This window comes from Ylistrum balloti, unplaced genomic scaffold (assembly GCF_031769215.1).
Source record: "Ylistrum balloti isolate Yb309-2 unplaced genomic scaffold, AGI_CSIRO_Ybal_v1 Utg370124, whole genome shotgun sequence".
Classification (NCBI taxonomy): domain Eukaryota; kingdom Metazoa; phylum Mollusca; class Bivalvia; order Pectinida; family Pectinidae; genus Ylistrum; species Ylistrum balloti.
In genome coordinates this window covers 191,051-211,853 of record NW_026782139.1, presented here as the reverse complement: position 1 = coordinate 211,853, position 20,803 = coordinate 191,051, and the positions used below count along the sequence as shown (strand labels likewise).

At 34.2% G+C, this 20,803-nt stretch overlaps 1 protein-coding gene across 1 annotated transcript; it reads left to right on the top strand.

Moving 5' to 3' along the window:
- Positions 1–9,046: 9,046 nt before the first annotated feature.
- LOC132550431 (2-acylglycerol O-acyltransferase 2-B-like) lies at positions 9,047–17,703 on the top strand. Its single transcript, XM_060214499.1, has 5 exons — positions 9,047–9,278; positions 11,851–12,351; positions 13,769–13,943; positions 15,408–15,607; positions 16,264–17,703. The coding sequence occupies exons 2-5, from the start codon at positions 11,859–11,861 to the stop codon at positions 16,419–16,421; spliced, it is 1,026 nt and encodes a 341-aa protein (XP_060070482.1). The 5' UTR covers positions 9,047–9,278; positions 11,851–11,858; the 3' UTR covers positions 16,422–17,703.
- The last annotated feature ends 3,100 nt before the right edge of the window (positions 17,704–20,803 follow it).

The window sequence follows — 20,803 nt, the reverse complement described above, 5'->3', positions numbered from 1 at the left end:
GGTATGTCTGTAAAGAATCAGTCTACACATCTTTCCCAGTCCGTCAGTTAATCTTGTTTGTACATAACAAAATACCTATGATTTATCAATCTACATTGTATATTGATAATTTGAATAATTCATTATAAAGCTACTGCAATGTTGTCAGATTGGTATAATAACAGATCCCCACCCCACCCCAACCATAACCCCTGCCCCATCCCTCTCCTCACTCCTCCTCTGACACTTAGCTAATCATTATATATTTAATTATCATGTCTAATAAGCCACTAGTCGCTGTTTGGTTAGATCTGTTTTTTATGACGCATTATTATACATTAAAAAAATACATGTATATTCTATAATGTCTTTGGATATCTTTAACATTACGATTTCTGTGTGTTCATGATATATAAATACGATAGGATATGGAAAGGATATATATATCTAATATATTTAAATGTTGGAATTCTATGTGATTGTAGTTTGATTGAATCATTCTTAACAAAAACCGTTTTCATTTTCTAGTTTTCCAAAACGTTTTCAGACGACCTTTCCAGTAGATGGCATTCAGTGACGATTTACATGTACATTGTATCGAGAAAGAGAAGTTTGTCGACTAATACATTTAAATCAGTGATATCAGACTCCGATTAGAGCAAAAGACTTGTAACAAATATCCTCGAAATGTTATATGCATTCCCAAGTACATGTGGCGTTTTATAGCTACTGTAACTGGTATGAAAATGCCGACAGTTGTTTCAATCGCCACACAATCTGTCAATTTAGAGAGCGTGCCAGCAGGAAGCTTCAGATGAAATGTGTCTCCAACCTATATTCTCATTCTCCTCCTTCACTCCCTTGTTCCCATCATTCTTCCTCCCTTTTCCCGTTGTTTGGTTCGATTGTACCGGTAACGATTTATACTTAGCTCAAATATTGTACAACGTCTCTGTCGCCGATACAATTTGTATACATCACGTCGTACGAATCGTGCTTTACTCAGAACACCTGCCAGAATTCAGCACGTGCGCAGTAACACACCTGTCAAACTTGTCCAATATCCATCACGTGCTTCTCAGCAGAAACGTATGCGTGTTACATACGTCTCTGTTCTCAACAAGGCGCACTGTATGTAATAATAACTCGTGAATAACATAGCTGAGCATAAAACCATGGAAAAATGGATTTCTAATGCGGTATCATTTTCCGTCCCTCCATCCATCCGTCTGTCCCATTTCTAGAACAGGTCTTGCTTTCAGTGCAACAACTGAGGTGGGGGCATCAATCGTGCCCCCGATCTTCTATATCCAAATCTATCGGATCTACAGTGGTGATAAGGACCGTGAAAGTCCGGTCATTTTTGGCAAGAGGCTCTGAATATCAACGTTCACGAAGGCGATGTATGACTCTAAAAACGGAAATTTCTTCAGAGTACGTAGATAAAGGGAACTAGGGTCATAATCACTTGATAATATTTTAAAATACATTGCAATTACCATATTAGGAACTACAGAGAAAAGAACAGGAGTATGTTATAAGTTTATATGCATGTGACGATGAAAAGATGATGATATCGAACTGCTGATACCCAGTATGAACTTTAAAAAACAAAGTAACACAATAACAGTTATGGTTGCGAGAAAGCAGAAAAGATTGAAAGGGGACAAATATAAGTTGAAGAGAGGCGTTATTGGGTGTCTGGAGGATTATTATGGAATTGTTGACCCAACCCATCCTTCTTACTACCCATTTACTATTTAACATTTGATGTTAGATCAATTACTGATTAAATTACTTCAAAATCCGGATATATATATATATATATATATATATATATATATATACTATTTTGAAATTAGTATTTTGTTTATTCTTACTTATAGGTACATGTATTTAATATAGGAAGATAACTTGATAGCAGTGTGACTTTTTTGTAACTCTTCCCCATAAAGCGATATATATTTTCCCGCTATTTTTTCCCCGCCAAGAAATACAGCATCTAAGAAAATGACAAAGAGGTACCTAATGGGAAATTACCCATGATTCCTAGACAGTCGGTTTACGGTGAAGTGATAGTCCATGATACGTATTATAAGGATTTTTCCATGTTTGGCCTCATTTTGTTCAGATTTACACCAGGATCACGAAAATATACCATATGTAATTGTGGGGAACTAGAAAATTCCCCACAAACTGAACGAACCCCATAACGTTGGTCCTAAGACTGCTGAGAGTTCCACACAATGTAGCGTATGCTAACCCCCCCCCCCCCCCCCCCCACTCCCCTCTCTCTCTCTCTCTCTCCCCTCTCTCTCTCTCTCTCTCTCTCTCTCTCTCTCTCTCTCTCTCTCTCTCTCTCTCTCTCTGTGTACGCAAGTGTGTGTGCGTAGAACTTGTATATGAACAGGTCTTATTGTCACATGCATTTTGTCCAACTTTATGGGGAAAGGCTAAATGCAGGTTAGAAAACTTGTAAACTTGTGTTCAAATCCACTATTTATTTGTTATAAATAAAACATATTTTTAAATAAAATGTGATCTGTGATCCCTAAAAGGATTGTATGTCCAGAGATTTGCCCCGATGCTGGATAAAATGGAGAATTTAGAGACTTTTAACAACCAACACTACAAACAGCTGTTGATGTCTCTATCAATTACATGAAATTGCACAAACCGATTCAAATTTTGAATCAAATAAAACAATTGTAAAGTACATTCTTTCAACTGTAATCTTATTTTCGCGCCCTTCGCGCTGAACGTATTGCGCTTAAATATGATTACGCTAATTTCAGTTTCTGCATGCTGATTTTAAAGCAATTATTGTGGACATCTTTAATTCAGCCATTGCACTATCTTTTTTCGAAAATATGCGCTAACATTTGCTTGCGCCAAATGAAGTACGTTTACCTCGAAGCAGATTCTGTTTCAATGAGAAGATTTTATCATTTTACATACTGAGGAATCAGAGTACTTCAAAGTCTTTGATATCGGTTTGGGAATCAATACCGATCGACTGATATTATGAAACTCATACCGAATAATTCGCCTTAGTTTCAGCTCACACTGGATGAAGCATCAAAACAATAAACTCGAGACATCAGACATTAGATATCTTGTCTGGTCTTCTGTCCCGAGGTGTCTTATGTCTGGTGTAGGGGGCAGATGTGAAACTCTATCAGATAGCTTTTGTAGGGATACTAAATAAACGACTACGAAAAAAACAATATTTCATTAGAGCTACACTATAATTGTTACACTGATACTAATATTGTTTGATTGTGTATGAATACGTTCTATGTCCCGCTTCCTATTTTTCGGCACGTTAAAGACTTTGTTGAAGGAATGCAAACGATATTTTAGACATCCATCCTTCAGATCGTAATATACTATACTCCTTGTTGCTCAGATATGAACTTTTCCGGTACTGAACCCAAATGTTCGTTAATATCTCCAATGATGAAGACTGTTTTCCCACAGGAACTTGGCACGAGTTCATCATCACGTGCCAAGTCCCGGTGCTCATTTCCCTACAACTGATAGAGCACGTGATTCTACAATTTAGATATTTACCGATACAATTACCTATACAGCTCTGTTTCTAGTTATCTTTGATTTTAATGTTGCACATTAATAATTCAGTTTTAAAGTACCTCAACAGCTGCTGTACATAACCGTACTGAAAATTTTATGATACGTTATTGTATACCATTGTATTCCTGATATTTGACACTATCATTGCCTTTATTTCCTCCAAGATTTAATTACATTATTAGAATAAATACAATTAAAACACAATCAATATTCAAACACGAGTCGTATAAATGTACCTAGCAAATCTACAGGCGAAAAGACACGCGCTATTAAATGCACAATATATATCTATAATAATGAGGTTACTTTACTGCTAATTTCCTTAAGTTATGTGTTTTAATCTTAAGATTGAAAAACTTAAATTTGAAAATATCGTCATCATTTGACATAAGCTCTAACCATTTATTTCCTTCTGTACTATACACTTTTATAAACAAACTTTTTCCATTGTAATTTTCCTGGAAATGACGCTAATTTCATACAGACAAGAAGTATCATACAATGAGTACTTCCTCAAGATACACTTAATACCGAGTATCATCCCTGTTGTTGTTCAATGTTCATATCCAGCGTATAAAATCTAGTGATAAATATTCTGTATACTAATATTTTCCTATCCATATAACAAATTCGTCAACGAAGCAATACTTTCTAGATGCTGATAAAGGATTCAATGCTAGTCCAGCCAAGCAATGAAACACGCTTGTCAGTTCTTGTTCTTTCTTCAATGAATGGAATTTACTATAAAATTTTGTGCTCTCTCTTCAATCATAAATTCAGTTTTAGAAAGAAACCAGAGTTCGCACCCAAATAAAGCAGATGGATATACCTTAATTTGTATAGTGTCACGTAGTGTCGTATCGTATTGTATTGTATTACTGTATCATATTGTATTGTGTTGTATTGTATTACTGTATTATATTGTATTGTGTCGTATTGTATTACTGTATTATATTGTATTACTGTATTATATTGTATTGTGTTGTATTGTATAACTGTATTATATTGTATTGTGTTGTATTGTATAACTGTATTATATTATATTGTGTTGTATTGTATAACTGTATTATATTGTATTGTGTCTATTGTATTATTATTTGTATTGTGTTGTATTGTAATACTGTATTATATTGTATTGTGTTGTATTGTATTACTGTATTATATTGTATTGTGTTGTATTGTATTACTGTATTATATTGTATTGTGTTGTATTGTATTACTGTATTATATTGTATTGTGTCGTATTGTATTACTGTATTATATTGTGTTGTATCGTATTGTATTACTGTATTATATTGTGTTGTATTGTGTTGTATTGTATAACTGTATTATATTGTATTGTTTTGTATTGTAATACTGTATTATATTGTATTGTCCCGTATTGTATTACTGTATTATATAGTGTATTGTGTCGTATTGTATTACTGTATTATATTGTGTTGTGTCGTATTGTATTACTGTATTATATTGTATTGTGTCGTATCGTATTGTATTACTGTATTATATTGTATGTGTTGTACTGTATTATATTATATTATATTGTGTCGTATTGTATTACTGTATTATATAGTTTGTATTGTCATTTGTATTACTGTATTATATTGCATTGTGTCGTGTTGTATTATTGTATATATTGTATTGTGTGTATTGTATTACTGTATTATATTATATTGTATTATGTATTGTATTATTGTATCATATTATATTGTGTTGTGTCGTATTGTAATACTGTATCCTATCGTATTGTGTCGTATTGTATTACTGTATTATATTGTGTTGTGTCGTATTGTAATACTGTATCCTATCGTATTGTGTCGTATTGTATTGTATTACTGTATTATATTGTGTTGTGTCGTATTGTATTACTGTATTAGATTGTATTGTGTCGTATTGTATTACTGTATTATATTGTATTGTGTCGTATCGTATTGTATTACTGTATTATATTGTATTGTGTCGTATTGTATTACTGTATTATATTGTATTGTGTCGTATTGTATTACTGTATTATATTGTATTGTGTTGTATTGTAATACTGTATTATATTGTATTGTGTCGTATTGTATTACTGTATTATATTGTATTGTGTCGTATTGTATTACTGTATTATATTGTATTGTGTCGTATTGTATTACTGTATTATATTGTATTGTGTTGTATTGTAATACTGTATTATATTGTGTTGTGTATATCGTATTGTATTACTATATTATATTGTATTGTGTCGTATTGTATTACTGTATTATATTGTGTCGTATCGTATTGTATTACTGTATCATATTGTATTGTGTTGTATTGTAATACTGTATTATATTGTATTGTGTTGTATTGTAATACTGTATTATATTGTATTGTGTCGTATTGTATTACTGTATTATATTGTATATGTGTATTACTGTATTGTATTGTGTTGTATTGTAATATATCTGTATTATATTGTATTGTGTCGTATTGTATTACTGTATTATATTGTATTGTCTCGTATTGTATTGCTGTATTATATTGTATTGTGTCGTATCGTATTGTATTACTGTATTATATTGTATTGTTTTGTATTGTAATACTGTATTATATTGTATTGTGTCGTATTGTAATACTGTATTATATAGTGTTGTATTGTGTCGTATTGTATTACTGTATTATATTACTGTATTACTGTATTATATTGTATTGTGTTGTATTGTATTACTGTATTATATTATATTGTATTGTGTCGTATTGTATTACTGTATTATATTGTGTCGTATATATCATTGTATTACTGTATTATTGTATTGTGTTGTATTGTATAACTGTATTATATTGTATTGTGTCGTATTGTATTACTGTATTATATTGTATTGTGTTGTATTGTATTACTGTATTATATTATATTGTATTGTGTCGTATTGTATTACTGTATTATATAGTGTTGTATTGTGTCGTATTGTATTACTGTGTTATATTGCATTGTGTCGTGTTGTATTATTGTATCATATTGTATTGTGTTGTGTTGTATTACTGTATCATATTGTATTGTGTCGTATTGTATTATTGTATCATATTGTATTGTGTTGTGTTTTATTGTATTACTGTATTATATTGTGTTGTGTCGTATTGTAATACTGTATTATATTGTATTGTGTTGTATTGTATTACTGTATTATATTGTATTGTAATCGTATTGTATTACTGTATTATATTGTATTGTGTCGTATTGTATTGCTGTATTATATTGTATTGTGTCGTATTGTATTACTGTATTATATTGTATTGTGTTGTATTGTAATACTGTATTATATTGTATTGTGTTGTATTGTAATACTGTATTATATTGTATTGTATTGTATTGTGTCGTATTGTAATACTGTATTATATTGTATTGTGTTATATATTGTATTACTGTATTATATTGTATTGTATCGTATCGTATTGTATTACTGTATTATATAGTGTTGTATTGTTTTGTATTGTATTACTGTATTATATTGTATTGTGTTGTATTGTAATACTGTATTATATTGTATTGTATTGTGTCGTATTGTAATACTGTATTATATTGTATTGTGTCGCATTGTATTACTGTATTATATTGTATTGTATCGTATCGTGTTGTATTACTGTATTATATAGTGTTGTATTGTGTTGTATTGTATTACTGTATTGTATTGTATTGTGTTGTATTGTATTGTGTCGTATTGTATTACTGTTTTATATTGTATTGTGTTGACAGTTACAGGTAGTTTCATGGCAGTATTTCACTCTGTCGAGTTAAATTTCAGTTTTCTACGGGAATCTAACTCAATGAAAATTACGGTGAATTTTTCTGTGGTCCGTGATTTTCTTTAGAGATTTCAACAGGTCTAATTCACGGACACTTGTTTACATCGGTTCATTATTATTTTACTTCATGCTGATCTCGTGGGGAAATTAATATCGCTTCCCAAAGGAGTCAAACTCAAGAGAAATTATCACGTCGAATTTATGGAATCTAGAGAGGCGTTATGTGTATGGGTTAATCCTACACTGAATATATAGTGTCTTGATTTAATTTTCATTTAGTATGAGATTTTATGAAAGATTTAAATATTTTTATTTTCCAATCAAATTTCGAGACTAATTGCATAAATCTCGTGTGTAATGAAAACAAAAAAGATACTTTTGTTATCACATAAATCAGAAAAAAATACATTATAAAAGTTCTTAAAGTGAAAATGTAGAGGACAAAATCAAACGGAGGCAGCCATTTTGTGGCGCCATATTCAAATTTATGACGTAACGTTATTGTTCATCTTATGATATCACAACCGGTTTCTGATTGGCACAGTCAATAAATATGCCCCAAGGTGTATATTTCAATAGGGATATATCCACTGGAGTATTTTTCATCACTGATGACAGGACCCTCGAGTTAGAGACTTGAAATAAAACAGTTTTGGGTCTGTGGTCTAATTATTAACTAGAAAACGACAGCCATCTTTAATACAAATCCTTCAAATTTTAGGCCCGTTGCACCTAAGTACTCACCATATAATAAACGTATCCCACAAAATTGATAGAATCACCACACGGGCCTTTGTAAATGGAATGTTATAAAGTTGCAAACATATTTTATAAATATACACTAGCTATTAGTCGCAAAATCTCTCACGTATTTAATATCATGTTAATCGTTTTCTTTTTTCAAATATCTATCAACTGTTTTTTTTTACTTATCTTACTTTTCTGTTGATTCATCATTTATGGATGTTTTACGTGTGTCTGTTAATTAAAAGATAAATAAATAAATAAATAAATAAATAAATAGTTAAATAAATAAATAAATCTGCAGCATGTCTGTTATTCCCTTGTATGGACAAATATGAAGTATGTAACGGCAAATATATTCAATTCCTAATATGTACTACACATAGAAATAAATAAGTATTAAACGTTATATATCGTGTACTTTCCTAATTTTGTAACGGAGACATTTTAGAAAAACATTCATAAATATCGCTCCACCGTTCAGAAATTTTCTTTATCCGCCCCATCAATTTATCATACGCGTTTCTCCCAAAATACTTTTCAAAATTGACCGTAAAAAGTCGAATATTTTCCACTGAAGTATAAACCTTATGATAAATATTTTTAACTAACGTTTGATAATCACCGACATTTTTGCAAAGAATAGCAACGTGAGTTATCTTTTATTGATGTGAAATATTATATTATATACAACATTTACGTATATTTTTTCGTATGTTATTTTTTTGAAACTGCTGATTGATTTAAACTTTGTTTTTTTGCATAAAAATGAACTCATATAAATAGTTGTTGCATCACAAGAGAGTCGATGACTTCACGCTTCAATGAACACAATAGTTTTCCATGAACTAAACTGCATAATATGCATCTTTAACGCATGCACGACCTTGATCAAATCGCTCGGAACACCTCGTGGCGTGATAGCGTAGATAAGTGCCTCGGACTTTAACTGGGTAAAGTCTCGACTGAAAAGAAGTGGGTAGGAATCGACACTATCTAGACGTTCATAAATTGTTATAACTAGTTCCCTTTAGTTGATTTACCTGGAAGCGTGCTGTGCTGTCAACGCACTACAATTTAGACCAAGAAATTTTGGACATTTATCGAGGGAGTTCAAGTCAACCCGAGAAACGTCCTCGGGAAGTGTGCAGCTACGCGCGACATATAAATATAATTTTGGATAAGAAACTGTTTAACAGGTAAGCAAACTGTTCACACACGAACTTTATATTGGTGACCTAGGATCTTTAAATCAAGTTACAGCGGGGTAGAGGGGTATACTTAACGTACTTAAGCGCCCTGTGGTGGTGGTCACGTTTGTTAACAGCATCAGCGATGTAGATGTGACATATCTGCTTCCGTTACGTAACAGGTAACATTATCAGAGATAATATTGTACGTACATAATCAGCCTAATTGTGTACTTTAATTGCCAGTGTGTGATACTGCTATATCTATCTTTATGCTATATACATACCTGTGTGTACCTACCGGTGTGTTTATTTTATTTGCCTGTGTGTATTATGCCCATATAGATATAGATAATCTTTATTTATTTTACAACAATTGCGAAGCAAGTTTTTCCAACTTATACTTATCACTCTTGTTGGCTCGGATGGAAGCGCGTGAGGGGTCTTAGTGTGGGAGGAATCCGGAGTACCCAGGGAAAACAAACATGGTCGGGCAGGTGACTCCATACCTTTTCACATCCATTCTGGGAATCGAACCCCAGACGGCTAGGTGAAAGGCGGGGCATTACCACTGCACCACCCGACCACCCTATACCAATCTGTGTGAACTATTCATACTAGTATCTGTGTGTATTATACCAACATGTGTGTACTTAGCTGTATTTTACCTACCTGTATGTATTATACCTAATAGTGTATCCTATACCTACCTATGTGTTTTATACCTACCAGTGTGTATCATGCCTACCTGTATGTACTATACATACCTGTGTGTACTATACATAACTGTGTGTATTATACCTACTAGTGTGTGTTATACCTACCTGTATGTATTATACCTACCTGTGTGTATTATACCTACCTGTGTGTACTATACCTACCTGTGTGTACTATACATACCTGTGTGTACTATACCTACCTGTGTGTATTATACCTACCTGTATGTATTATAACTACCTGTGTGTATTATACCTACCTGTGTGTACTATACATACCTGTGTGTACTATACCTTCCTGTGTGTATTATACCTACCTGTATGTATTAAACCTACTAGTGTGTATTATACCTACCTGTGTGTATTATACCTACCTGTGTGTATTATACCTACCTGTGTGTGTTATACCTACCTGTGTGTATTATACCTACCTGTGTGTATTATACCTACTAGTGTGTATTATACCTACTAGTGTGTATTATACCTACCTGTGTGTATTATACCTACCTGTATGTATTATACCTACCTGTGTGTATTATACCTACCTGTGTGTATTATACCTACCTGTATGTATTATACCTACCTGTGTGTATTATACCTACCTGTATGTATTAAACCTACTAGTGTGTATTATACCTACCTGTGTGTATTATACCTACCTGTGTGTACTATACATACCTGTGTGCACTATACCTACCTGTGTGTATTATACCTACCTGTGTACTATACATACCTGTGTGTACTATACCTTCCTGTGTGTATTATACCTACCTGTGTGTAGTGTGTGTATTATACCTACCTGTATGTATTATACCTACCTGTATGTATTATACCTACCTGTGTGTATTATACCTACCTGTATGTATTATACCTACCTGTGTGTATTATACCTAACTGTGTGTATTATACCTACCTGTGTGTATTATACCTACCTGTGTGTATTATACCTACCTGTGTGTATTATACCTACCTGTATGTATTATACCTACCTGTGTGTATTATACCTACCTGTGTGTGTTATACCTACCTGTGTGTATTATACCTACCTGTGTGTATTATACCTACTTGTGTGTATTATACCTACCTGTATGTATTAAACCTACCTGTGTGTACTATACCTTCTAGTGTGTATTATACCTACCTGTGTGTATTATACCTACCTGTGTGTATTATACCTACCTGTGTGTATTATACCTACTTGTGTGTATTATACCTACCTGTGTGTATTATACCTACCTGTGTGTATTATACCTACTAGTGTGTATTATACCTACCTGTGTGTATTATACCTACTAGTGTGTATTATACCTACCTGTGTGTGTTATACCTACCGGTATGTATAATATGTACCTGTGTGTATTATACCTACCTGTATGTATTAAACCTTCTAGTGTGTATTATACCTACCTGTGTGTATTATACCTAATGTGTATTATACCTACTAGTGTGTGTTATACCTACCTGTGTGTATTATACCTACTAGTGTGTATTATACCTACCTGTGTGTATTATACCTACCTGTGTGTATTATACCTACCTGTGTGTATTATACCTACCTGTGTGTGTTATACCTACCTGTGTGTATTATACCTACCTGTGTGTATTATACCTACCTGTATGTATTATACCTACCTGTGTGTATTATACCTACCTGTGTGTATTATACCTACTAGTGTGTATTATACCTACTAGTGTGTATTATACCTACCTGTACCAGGTTTTGTTTACCGTATATCTCCCTGAGTTGACTATACTTAACTCTGTAGATAAACCCGAGTAGATTGTAATTATTTGTCATTTTTATGTACATCATATTCTTACCTGTATGTAATATATATATTTTTTTTAATTTTCCTTATCTGCAGATTCAGCCATGGTGAAGATTCTGGGTATAGAGTTTGCTCCCCTGCGAGTGCCGTTTGAACGCCGTCTACAGACTCTTGCCGTTACCCAGTACACCCTATGCTTTCTGTTTCTTGGATTTTCCTGTCTGTTCCTGACCATCTACATCCTCTTTTTCACTCAATACTACTACCTTATGCTTTTATACCTTGCATGGATGTATTACGACAGGGATGTACCGGAACGTGGAGGTCGAAGGTCAGACTCGGTGAGGAGATGGAGAATTTGGGAATACTTAAAGGACTATTTTCCTGCGAAATTGATCAAAACAGCTGAATTGAGCCCTCAGAAAAATTATATTTTAGGATTTCATCCACATGGAATAATGAGTACAAGTGCATTCGTCCATTTTGCTTCAGAAGGTTCTGGCTGGAGTAGGATATTTCCTGGAATTACTTCCTACTTGTTAGTCCTTGGAGGTCACTTCATGTTTCCAGTATATAGGGATTACCTAATGTTATCAGGTAAACCAATCAGCAGCCATAGTCATGTTACAGGTCTGATGGAAATCACAGATCCCTGTCCATCCATACTCACATCTGTGTTATCTTTTGTGTAGATTTCACTCCTCCATACTCACTTAACTTGAGTTTGTCCATACTCATAACATTATTGAGCAATATCTGGTTAGCTTTGTATTTATGAAACATCTGGTTTTTCTTTGTCAATGTCTGTCCACCCTCACAACATCAGGTTTTACTTTGTCAGTGTCAGTCCACCCTCACAACATCTGGTTTAACTTTGTCAGTGTCAGTCCACCCACACAACATCAGGTTTTACTTTGTCAGTGTCAGTCCACCCACACAACATCAGGTTTTACTTTGTCAGTGTCAGTCCACCCTCACAACATCTGGTTTAACTTTGTCAATGTCAGTCCACCCTCACAACATCTGGTTTTACTTTGTCAATGTCAGTCCACCCACACAACATCAGGTTTTACTTTGTCAGTGTCAGTCCACCCACACAACATCAGGTTTTACTTTGTCAATGTCAGTCCACCCACACAACATCAGGTTTAACTTTGTCAATGTCAGTCCACCCTCACAACATCTGGTTTTACTTTGTCAGTGTCAGTCCACCCACACAACATCAGGTTTTACTTTGTCAGTGTCAGTCCACCCTCACAACATCTGGTTTTACTTTGTCAGTGTCAGTCCACCCTCACAACATCTGGTTTTACTTTGTCAGTGTCAGTCCACCCACACAACATCTGGTTTTACTTTGTCAGTGTCTGTCCACCCTCACAACATCTGGTTTTACTTTGTCAGTGTCAGTCCACCCTCACAACATCAGGTTTTACTTTGTCAATGTCAGTCCACCCTCACAACATCTGGTTTAACTTTGTCAATGTCAGTCCACCCTCACAACATCTGGTTTAACTTTGTCAATGTCAGTCCACCCTCACAACATCTGGTTTAACTTTGTCAGTGTCAGTCCACCCTCACAACATCAGGTTTAACTTTGTCAGTGTCAGTCCACCCTCACAACATCTGGTTTAACTTTGTTAATGTCAGTCCACCCTCACAACATCTGGTTTAACTTTGTCAATGTCAGTCCACCCTCACAACATCAGGTTTTACTTTGTCAGTGTCAGTCCACCCACACAACATGAGGGTTAGGATTGACATCTGTCTATCTGCACTCATAGCATCTAAGTTATCTTTGTATTGATATAAGGTATCACATCTATTTTGTACTGAAGTCAGTCTGTTCATATAATTTTTTTCGTACGGATGTCTGTCTGTCCATCCATACTGTGATTATGAAGTCTCCATTATACTTTAGTGCACTGTATCAGTTTTGGTTTTGATTAAATGATTGCTAAAACATTTGAAAAATTCCTTAACAGTTTTAACTTGTCTCTGATCATATTGATGATAGGTACAGTAGCAGTAACCAAGAGCAGTATGAACTTCCTGCTACGAGAGAATGGGACTGGAAATGCTCTAGTTTTGGTTGTCGGCGGGGCCTTGGAGGCCCTGGAGGCGTTTCCAGGCAGATTCAACCTTAAGCTCAACAAACGCAAGGGATTCATCAAAATGGCCTTGGAAACGGGGTGGGTATAGAAAATGGAGTGATAGTGATAAATAGTAATATAGCAGTGTGATTTGGTGAGTTAAAGTGGGAAACAGTCTGAAAATGGAAAATTTAAGGTAAGTATGGATGAAATGTGTTATCAGGATAAATCTTGGTAATAACGGAAAATTAACACCACCATAAATATAGGCAATATCAATGTGTCAGAGTGGAACATTGAATACACAGGAGATATGGGGACTGCAATGAAACTAGGTCAGTGAGGTCAAGGTCAAAGACAGGAAGATATAAAACACTGGCGGTATGGGAGCTGTGTGGAAACTAGGTAAGTGTGGTCAAGGTCAGAGACAGGGCAATATAAAACACAGGAAGTGTGGGAGCTGTGTGGAAACTAGGTCAGTGAGGTCAAGGTCAGAGACAGGGCGATATAAAAACCTGAGGTGTGTGAACAATGTGGAAACTCGAGAAATGAGGACAGGGTCAGAGACAGGAAGATATAAAATACAGGAAGTATGGAAACTGCATGAAAACTAGGTCAGTGAGGTCATGGTCAGAGACAGGGTGATATAAAAGACAGGAAGTATGGGAACTTGATGGAAACTAGGTCAGTGAGGTTAAGGTCAGAGACAGGAAGATATAAAACACTGGCAGTATGGGAGCTGTGTGAAAATGAGGTAAGTGAGGTCAAGGTCAGAGACAGGAAGATATAAAACACAGGAGGTCTGGGAACTGCATGGAAACTAGGTCATTGAGGTCAAGGTCAGAGACAGGGCGAAGTAAAACACAGGAGGTCTGGGAACTGCATGGAAACTAGGTCATTGAGGTCAAGGTCAGAGACAGGGTGATGTAAAACACAGGAGGTCTGGGAACTGCATGGAAACTAGGTCATTGAGGTCAAGGTCAGAGACAGGAAGATATAAAACACAAGAGGTATGGGAGCTGTGTGGAAACTAGGTAAGTGAGGTCAAGGTCAGAATCAGGAAGATATAAAACCAGGCGGTCTGGGAGCTGTGTGAAAACTATGTAAGTGTGGTCAAGGTCAGAGACAGGAAGATATATAACACAGGAGATATGGGAGCTGTATTGGAAATGAGGTCAGTGAGGTCAAGGTTAGCGACAGGAAGTTATAAAAACCTGAGGTGTGTGAACAATGTGGAAACTTGAGAAATGAGGACAGGGTCAGAGACGGTAAGTTATAAAACACAGGCGGTCTAGGAGCTTTGTGAAAACAGTGTGAACTAAAACCATAACCTGGAATTGGAGAGGCTAGAATCAATAATTTACTGTAAATGTAGTAAAAATAGCTTTATGTGTGAGATTAGAAACTGGATCGGAATGGAATCAGGGTCAAAAGTGAAAAATGTCACATTAAATGTGGATCCAAAACTGGATCGACTTCATATACATGTATATATATTTTATTTTATTTTCACATGGTCAGCAGTCTATCTGGACCATTATTTGATGTATTTCTCTGCTGTAGGACCTCCCTGGTGCCAACGTTTTCCTTTGGTGAACTTAATTTGTATCATCAAATGGAAAATCCTCCTGGCTCCTTCCTCCGTCGCCTTCAGAACGTTATGACTAGATATTTAGGGTTCTCTCCCCCTGTTTTCCATGGACGTGGCGTGTTCAATTACACATATGGACTTGTACCCTATCGTCAGGCCATCAATACAGTCAGTAAGTAATTTACGGCAGTAGGACACAGTGAATTGATTTCTTCTTTTCAAATCTGTTTATAGATGATTCAGAATTAACTGTTCTATTTTAATCTTTGGATTGATTGGTTCACAAATCAGATGATCAGTCTTGTCAGTAAGAATCATGATGAAATATCATATGTTAAGCATCTTTTTGAAATCAACATGATTTGAGTATTATTTCAATATTTCTTTATTCAGTTATTATATCATTGTTGCATCTTTATGTTTAACCTTATTTCACCTGTGTTATGGCGATGTCAGGAAATTATTGTGAAGTTGTCAAATACTTTAAAATTACATTAAGTCATAAATGAGAAAAATCATATGTGGATAATTTTTTAATATGACCAGGATATCATTTTTTTTTGTAACGTTTATTTAAAAAGTATACTTTAAATAAAAGGACAAGAATTTAGTTATATTTTATTTGTGAAAATTTTCACCAATTTATTTCAGCTTGTTCAAGACAGGCATGTTTGAGCATTTTACATATTTTTCTTGTAAACCTCATATGAGTGGAGACTCACATTAGATCTTGAGTTTCTCTGCATGAATAAATACTACTTTAGAATTGATAAATATACTTTAGCAGAGGAAGTTTGAAAATCTTAGGTAAATTATCTCCCTTTGCAGTTGGAGCACCGATCGATGTAGAAAAAGTGGACAGGCCCAGTCAGACACAAATTGACCAACTCCATGCCCAGTACCTAGCAGCTCTCAGAGACCTCTTCAATACACACAAGGAAAACTATGGTGTTGATCCGTCCAATGAACTTCATTTCATCGACTAAACCAAATTCAGAAGATTCCAAATTGTTGACATACAGTAGTTGAAACATTTTTTAACATGGTGCATTAGATAACCATATTTATCAAGCAATGAGCCAATGTCTGATGATTTGCCCATCATTTTTTTAGTTCTGTTCAGTAGATTCACTATGGAATTCATTTCCTGCAATAAGCCCACCTTCTGACTTTGAGCGAGATATACACAGTGTATATTGTTATGGCCCCTTGGCTTATCACTGCATAAATGTGATGTACTGCAAGTCTACTTTGCTACACACAAATTTCACTATTTGTTAGTCAAACCAGAACATATCATTTTTAGCCATGTCGTATTTCAATATATATAGGAGCAAGAATTCAAAATATATAATATAGCTCTTTCTCAAGTAAAATCATGCCAAAAAGAAAAAAAAAGATTTAAAAGATCTTTTCTAAGTAGTCATGATGGAAAGTGTCGTTTTTTGATAACCTGGTCCAAAGGACCAATGATCTCTTGCCATACCACAGGCTTTGTTTGGTTTGTGTGTCCGTCTGTTCATTGCTTTGTCAGAAAAAGATGTAGTGTGTGTTGTGTGCTTGGAAATTAATTACTCATTTTCCTTAAGTTTGCATGAAGCAATTTCAGCCACAAATCCAGGTGAGCAATGCAGGCCTTGTTGGCCTCTTATTAAAACAGTCTGTAGTTATAGTTGTTTTTCATCACATAAAGTCAAGATGAAAGATATTTCATAAATATTGCATTGTCTCTTGAGATAGTCAAATGAACATTGTTTTGTATAGGGTCAAGTTTGCTGTGATTATACCTAAACAGTTAATGTATTATGATATTCTGCCAAAGTGTATGTGATACCTCCAGTATAGTCAAGGAATTTATCACCCATGGACTGTAGGGGTAACATTTGTTGTTGGGTCTCTTGATTGTAGCTGGTTGCTGTCTCACTGATCATTATGTGGGAGGCCCTTATGTGCTTTTTAGAGTGATAAGTATCTTTCTTGTTCAAGATGTATTTGGTATTATCAGACTCATAAAAGCTGAATACAAATGAATTATAATTTCTTGGATGAGAGATTCAGACTGAATATTTTTGATTTCCCAGATAATGAAAGAGAATACATCTCTCAGCAAGGCAATTATGATTCCAGTTAGTCAGTGTGAATATAATTCCAGTTAGTCAGTGTGAATATTGTAATTCCAGTTAGTCAGTGTGAATATGATTATTCCAGTTAGTCAGTGTGAATATTGTAATTCCAGTTAGTCAAGGTGAATATTGTAATTCCAGTTAGTCAGTGTGAATATTGTAATTCCAATTAGTCAGTGTGAATATTGTAATTCCAGTTAGTCAGTGTGAATATTGTAATTCCAGTTAGTCAGTGTGAATATTGTAATTCCAGTTAGTCAGTGTGAATATTGTAATTCCAGTTAGTCAGTGTGAATATTGTAATTCCAATTAGTCAGTGTGAATATTGTAATTCCAGTTAGTCAGTGTGAATATTGTAATTCCAGTTAGTCAGTGTGAATATTGTAATTCCAGTTAGTCAGTGTGAATATTGTAATTCCAGTTAGTCAGTGTGAATATTGCAATTCCAGTTAGTCAGTGTGAATATTGCAATTCCAGTTAGTCAGTGTGAATATTGCAATTCCAGTTAGTCAGTGTGAATATTGTAATTCCAGTTAGTCAGTGTGAATATTGTAATTCCAGTTAGTCAGTGTGAATATTGCAATTCCAGTTAGTCAGTGTGAATATTGTAATTCCAGTTAGTCAGTGTGAATATTGTAATTCCAGTTAGTCAGTGTGAATATTGTAATTCCAGTTAGTCAGTGTGAATATTGTAATTCCAGTTAGTCAGTGTGAATATTGTAATTCCAGTTAGTCAGTGTGAATATTGTAATTCCAGTTAGTCAGTGTGAATATTGTAATTCCAGTTAGTCAGTGTGAATATTGTAATTCCAGATAGTCAGTGTGAATATTGTAATTCCAGTTAGTCAGTGTGAATATTGTAATTCCAGTTAGTCAGTGTGAATATTGTAATTCCAGTTAGTCAGTGTGAATATTGTAATTCCAGTCTCAAGATGAAAAGAAGATAAAAAATATGCTTATAGAGATATTCACCAATATTACTTTATATGATTTTATGATATTATGATATTATAAACATCTGTCCCATGTGTGTATTTTTTTTATTTGATATAACAGTTTGATTTATAACCAGTTCCTTAACACTAATTAATCATTTCTATGAAATTTTGGTTGCACAGTATATAATACATGTATATCTGTGTATAATTCTGATCCGGATTTTTATGATATCTAATGTAGACATATTTTTGTTGTATTTGTATTACCACAGGTAACTAATCTTTTACGTGTAATTATTCCTACACCGTAAAAGTGTTATTGATTATCGATAAAATTCAATCGCAAAGAATAGAAGTATTATGAATGAGGAATAAAATTCTGTTTGTTACCTCTCCTGTTATCTGTGTTATAATAACTGTTATATAAATTCTGTTATCAATGTCATATCACCTGTTATATGAAATATGTTATCAATGCTACAACACCTGTAATATAATTTCTGTTATTTGTGTCATAACACCTGTTTTATAGATTATATGTTATCATGTCTCAACACCTGTTATATAAATTCTGTTATAAGTGTCATATCACCTGTTATATAAGTTCTGATATCAATGCTACAACACCTGTTTTATAAATTCTGTTCTCAATGCTATAACACCTGTTATATAAATTCTGTTATAAGTGTCATATCACCTGTTATATAAGTTCTGTTATCAAAGCTACAACATCTGTTATATAAATTCTGTTATCAATGCTACAACACCTGTTATGTAAGTTCTGTCATAGTGCTATATCACCTGTTATATAAATTATGTTACCAATGTAATAATATCTGTTATATAAGTTCTGTTATAGTGTCATAACACCTATGATATATTGTTATCAGTTTCATAAATGTTAATCCAGGGGTAGAGCCAACGCCTTGACTTTTATTAAGGTTCCGTTGGTTCTTTATATCCCTTGCCCGGATACCACCCGGTATGCAGGGCGATTGAAGGAATAGGGGAAACCAAAGTATATAAGTCAATCGCAACAGGTTCGGGATAAGTTGATTTTTATTCGTGTGAAATGTCTACCGGTTTCACCCGAACAGTGGGCTTCTTCAGGACAGAGTATAAACAATTTTTTACCCCTAAGGTACTGAAAATCGGGAGAAAGTTTTCATTGTTATTTATGATGTCTTACAATAGACATCACATGATCATAAAGTAACGGTTAAAATTCTATGATATTCCTTCACGGTTACTGTTATCATTTTTAGTTTAATTTTCGGAATTAACAGTGAAAAAAAATTTTTAAAGTTCATATGCGATAGTTTCTAATATGGTGGTACAAGATATAAACATATGTATATTGCATAGTCATTCTTCTGATCTTAATAGACTAGTCATCATAGACTCGTTCATCTAGGCACACCGTCGACGTAGACTCCGATGCAAAATTTGTAAACATACTTATGGAAGGAAAGGGGCGTACAAAGAACATTTAAAGAAAAAACACCCAGGATACCAAGTGGAACCTGAAATTTTCCAGGATAACACCAGAATGAACGCAACTAAACCGGAGGATAAGCGCCCGTTCGAGGTGCTGACAAAGAAACAACTACAACAAGTGAAATTCAGATTGAAACCAGGGGAGGGCCCATACGACACAGTCGAACCAGCCCATAAAAACTATCGACCGGTTTTGGATTTAGCACTAGAAGAACTAAAGAAAGACTTGGAATTATCTGATAGTGATGATACAGCGTCAAACTCTAACATATCGTCTACGGTCGATTACCGGAGGTTAGGTTACCAGTCGGAGTCTACGTCGACGGTGTGCCTAGATGAACGAGTCTATGATGACTAGTCTATTAAGATCAGAAGAATGACTATGCAATATACATATGTTTATATCTTGTACCACCATATTAGAAACTATCGCATATGAACTTTAAAAATTTTTTTTCACTGTTAATTCCGAAAATTAAACTAAAAATGATAACAGTAACCGTGAAGGAATATCATAGAATTTTAACCGTTACTTTATGATCATGTGATGTCTATTGTAAGATGTCATAAATAACAATGAAAACTTTCTCCCGATTTTCAGTACCTTAGGGGTAAAAAATTGTTTATACTCTGTCCTGAAGAAGCCCACTGTTCGGGCGAAACCGGTAGACATTTCACACGAATAAAAATCAACTTATCCCGAACCTGTTGCGATTGACTTATATACTTTGGTTTCATAAATGTTGTTATTACGTTTTATTTGGTGGAAGCACTCTTTCCAAAACTGATATTGAATTTGTGATAAAGGTT